The following is a 4,607-nucleotide window of genomic DNA, read 5'->3' on the forward strand; positions in this document are numbered from 1 at the left end:
CAAAATAAAAAAGGTATTGTCACGATAGTGACCCGTGAAATATTGATAGATTTTGATTATTAAAAATAAAACATAAATTAAAATTAAAAAATACACTAATGCAGAATATTGAAAATATTCTGTGATTATTATGCTGATTATAATTGATTATGATTATGATTGTATATTTATTTCTAGAATAATCTATTTTATGAGATCTAGATGTATCAGTGATGGATACAAAAACTATAGGAGAAATCTTAGCTAATTGGTTTTGAATAGCTTATGTATATATAGGTGTGTTTTTTTGTGAATAAGGCAAGATCTGATAAAATGGAAAGAAATATGGATGAGACCATATGAAAATGGAAAGAAATCTGATTAAATCAAAATCAAATCCATTTTATGAGAGATACAAAATACACTGATACTCACATAAGAACAGAGAGAAAAGGGTACCCGATGCGCTATATCAGTTCCACTCTCAATACGCTCTTCTGTCACGTTATACTTTTATTCTGGAGAATCATACTATTCCACCTGCGTTCAAAAGGATCTTCATATTTCTTCGGAACAGGAGGCACATTCAAGTCCAGAGAAATCGTCATCATACACCACTAAGCAACATTCACACCCACCACAGCAATTTAAACAACCCACAACTACCTACATATGCTAATAACTGTAATCTTTCACCTGCAACACACCATTCATATAACAATCTTATTATCAAGGTATCGTGCCACTACAACATTTCATTCAAAACAAAAACAAAACAAATTCTAAATCATACTTAGATTCACAAATGATTAGTTCTTACAGAAAACACCCGGAAAATACCATAGTTGTTGCTAGATCGTACCTATTAAGTGTGATTTCATCTGCATAGCTTGCATAAATAGTTGCATTTATCTTCAAAACTTCTTCCATACACTCTAAGGTATCCTTATGTTCAAAACAAAATCAACAAAACAAACACATCGTTAACATTAATAATATTCCGAGAACATACCTGCAATAAGTAGTGTTGAGAAGTAACACACAACATACCTGTTCGCCAACAATGTTGAGAATATGAACCAAACTGACATGAACCAAACAAAAATTTCCAGTACACAAATCTAACAGAAAAGAAATCTCAAATCTGAAACTTACACAATAAAGAAAACTGAATAAAAATTATAATCTCAAAACTGAATCAAAATCACAAAAACTAAATCAGAATTACAAACCTTGCAACATTGAATCTGTGTGAAATTACTTGAAATCGCAAACATTGCAAATGAAAATCACAAAAACTGAATCAAATGGATGTGAGTAGACAAGAATACGTCATTTGAAAGTGTGTACCTGAAAGTTGTTGTCTCTGATTTTCTCTTCAGTTTTGTCTTCACTTTCGGTTTTCAACAAATCTGGGGGATCCTCGCTTACGAAAGTTTCAGATTCGCTTAGATGTAAGAAGTTTGAGGGGGATTTAGTGATCGGAGGATAAGAAAGAGGTTGAAATCAGAAGATGAGAGTGAGAGACTGGGAAGGATGGTTGAGACCGGTAACAGATGGAAGAACCAGGGTGGCGGCTACGGTTGAGGGAGGTGAAGATGAAGAGAGAGACGAGGAGAGAGGGAGGTGAAGATGAAGAGAGAGACATGAATATTGAAGTGAGAGAGAGAAAATGGAAGAGAGAATAATACTGAATGTGGATGTGGTTTTGTCATTTTTGAAATTGTGGTGGTCGTAGGTAGGTAGAGAAAGGGACGACGGCGTTAGGGTTTGAAGGAGAAAGAAAGAAAACTTAGAAAATGACCAGGCTGAGTCTGCAAGTGAGAAAGGATATAACAAATGTGAAAAGAGGATGAATGCAACAACAGAATGGGCTAGTAGTGCATAGTTGAAGAAATATGTAAGAAGACAATAGCTTTACCCGGTTAATGGTGTGTAGTCAAAAAAAATTTAAAAAAAGTGTGCCACTGGGATGAATGGGTTAATATCATTGGTTGAAATTAATTCATTTAGTAAATTACGATAAGGGGAAAATCTTAGTGTTAATTAAAATGCAAGGAAGAGTATTTTAGGCGGTTTGGTGGTATCTTCTATTCTTAGTTAGGTAGTTGATGCCTTTATCTTCTTTTTTTTTTTTGATAAATAACATAGATTTTTCTTAATATAAGATAAAAATTGCATCGACAATTTAGTTAATAAAGAAGAGTAATAATTTTACTGTAGATGATTATTTTTATGGAAATAATTGCGTTAAATTTTTATTTCCTATTGCCAATGTCTTTAAGCTTGAAATATGATAAAATAAAGTCTCAGTTTGAAGCTAATTAAATATTTCTATTGTCCTTATTTGATATTCATATTTAATTATTTAATTTATTAAAACATTTTGAGTAATTATGCTTTTATTACAACTTTAAAGATGATAGATGTGTATGAAGAGTCTACCACAATTAATAATGATGGTAGACTTTAAATTACTTGTAATAATGAAGATAATCTCAATATCGTGCCCCCATTAGAGCCTACGAAGGAATGAAGTTTTTATCCATCGAAGATACAAAGAATCATTATAAAAGGTATGCAAAGAACAAAGATTTTAGTTTTTTTCGTATCGGTCGTATTACTACATCAAGAACAAATGAAATTAAAATTGATCAAAAAAATGTTCAAAGGAGGAATTTCGTGTAAAAAAACATTCGAAAGAGGAAAATGATAGACTTATCACACACGATGAATCATGGGTAGGGTGCAAGGCTATGTCATATTTGAAAAATGAATCATTAGGGATGTTGGAGAAATAAATAAGGCGCTCTTACTCAAATGGAAATGGAGAATTCTAACAGATGACAAGGCCATATGGTGTAGTTTTATTAAAGAGAGATATGTAGAGCTGAAATTAATGGTGCAAGGAATAGGAGTGGAAGGATCTAAATTGAAAGATTCTTTGTGGTGGAGGGACGTTATTGCTAATGAAGTAAATACGGAAGCAAGTGATGAAGGGTTCAAGAGTAATATTAGGTGCTTATTGAATAATGGAACCAATATTATGTTTTGGTCGAGTCTATGATGTGGGGACCAATCCTTCCGTCTCTCTTTTCCGGATCTTTATGAAGAATCCTCAAACAAACTTTGCACTGTAGCTAATTCTTTTTTTAGGTTAGAAGATGGATACTGTTGGCTGCCCACTGTTTTCATGGGCTCTGCAGACGTTGTGGACGTGGTTATCTCCAGTACTGTTTTAGCGAACCAATGGCAGCAACTCATGGCCATGTTGGATACGGTTTGGTCAAGGGATTGTGTGGAGGACAGGTTCGTGTGGAAGCTGAATTCAAGTTGCATTTTCTCGGTGGCCAGTATTTCTGCACTGTGTTCTCGTGCTAAGCAGTGTGCTTGGCAGCCCTTAACGGTGAGAATTTTGAAAATTTTATGGCATTTGGATCTACCGTTAAGGATTGCTATTTTTGCTTGGAGATTTTTCTCTTCTAGGCTCCCTACTATTGACTCTTTGCTTGCAAGAGGAGTAGCTAATATTCCAAATGTGTGCTGCGTTTTTTGTAGGGTTCATCCGGAGTCCCTTATGCATGTTTTTTTCGATTGTCAAGTATCGAAGAATGTGTGGGAGTGGGATTATTCTTGGCTATGTGATGAAGTTCTGTTTTCTTTGCAAGAATTCAAAGAGTTCCTTGTTGTTCAAGAGAAGGTTAAGAAAGCTAAGGATAGGGTGAAGATTAATTTCATTTGGATTTCCTTAATATGGAGTTTGTGGATCATGCGAAACTCTATTATCTTCGAGCAAGCTTCTTTTAGTTTTGAATTGGTGGTCTATAATGTAATGTTTTTATCTTGGAGTTGGTTAGCTAGAATAAGATTGTCAACTTCTTTCTCTAGTTTCTATGAGTGGTACAAGTTACCGCTTCGTTGTTTCGAGAACTTGTAATCTAGTGTAAGGGTTGCACCCCTAGTGCGATTTCTTAATTTATTCGCTTTTAAAAAAAGAAATTTATAAGTGATCATAATCATGAACCTTTTTCATCAAGAAGTTCACAGTTTCTTAGAGTACATCAGGAAAGAACAATACTGCAAAAACAACTTATCGGTAGGGTGTATATGGGTTGGATAAACCCACAAAATCCAATCAAACACACCCAAATCAATCCAAAAATTTAGGTTAGAATGGGTAAGTGGGTCAAAATGGTTTTCGAAAAATGAAAAACCACTCAAATTATATGGGTTTCGCGTAAACCCGGACCTAACCCACAAAACTCACTCAACCCATTCAACTCTTAAATTTTATCTTTAACTACTATATATATTTTTATTTTTTTAGGTATCTTGATGAATTTATATATGAACTAATATTTATATGTTTTATATTGGAATTTGCTTGAAGTGATATAAATGTTGATGTCAGGATTTCTTGTTTTTTTTTTTTTGTAATTTGATGAATGAATATTTTGATGTATTCATACTTGATTGCTTTAATTAAGGTTCTTATTTTGTGATTCATGATTTTGAATTATTTATGATATTGCACTTTGATTATTTTGATGCTAATACTAGAAAGTTTTGAGTAACTTATATAATTCTAGTTCTAGGTACTATTGTAATACAACTTTGATTTTTTCCAA

General features: G+C 33.3%; 1 protein-coding gene across 1 annotated transcript; it reads left to right on the forward strand.

The window, feature by feature from the left end:
• The first annotated feature begins 2,878 nt into the window (after positions 1–2,878).
• Positions 2,879–3,916, forward strand: LOC131648056 (uncharacterized). The gene is made up of 2 exons (XM_058917853.1): positions 2,879–2,997; positions 3,136–3,916. Exons 1-2 carry the CDS (start codon positions 2,879–2,881, stop codon positions 3,914–3,916), a joined length of 900 nt encoding a protein of 299 aa, XP_058773836.1.
• Positions 3,917–4,607: the final 691 nt, after the last annotated feature.

Source organism: Vicia villosa, linkage group LG1 (assembly GCF_029867415.1).
Source record: "Vicia villosa cultivar HV-30 ecotype Madison, WI linkage group LG1, Vvil1.0, whole genome shotgun sequence".
Classification (NCBI taxonomy): Eukaryota; Viridiplantae; Streptophyta; class Magnoliopsida; order Fabales; family Fabaceae; genus Vicia; species Vicia villosa.

Bases quoted from the DNA above. Each gene is read 5' to 3' on its own strand.
- LOC131648056 (XM_058917853.1), top strand. From the start codon at position 2,879: ATGGTGCAAGGAATAGGAGTGGAAGGATCTAAATTGAAAGATTCTTTG. The intron at 2,998-3,135 runs GTGCTTATTGAA...TTCTTTTTTTAG, and splicing joins GGGTTCAAGAGTAATATTAG to GTTAGAAGATGGATACTGTT.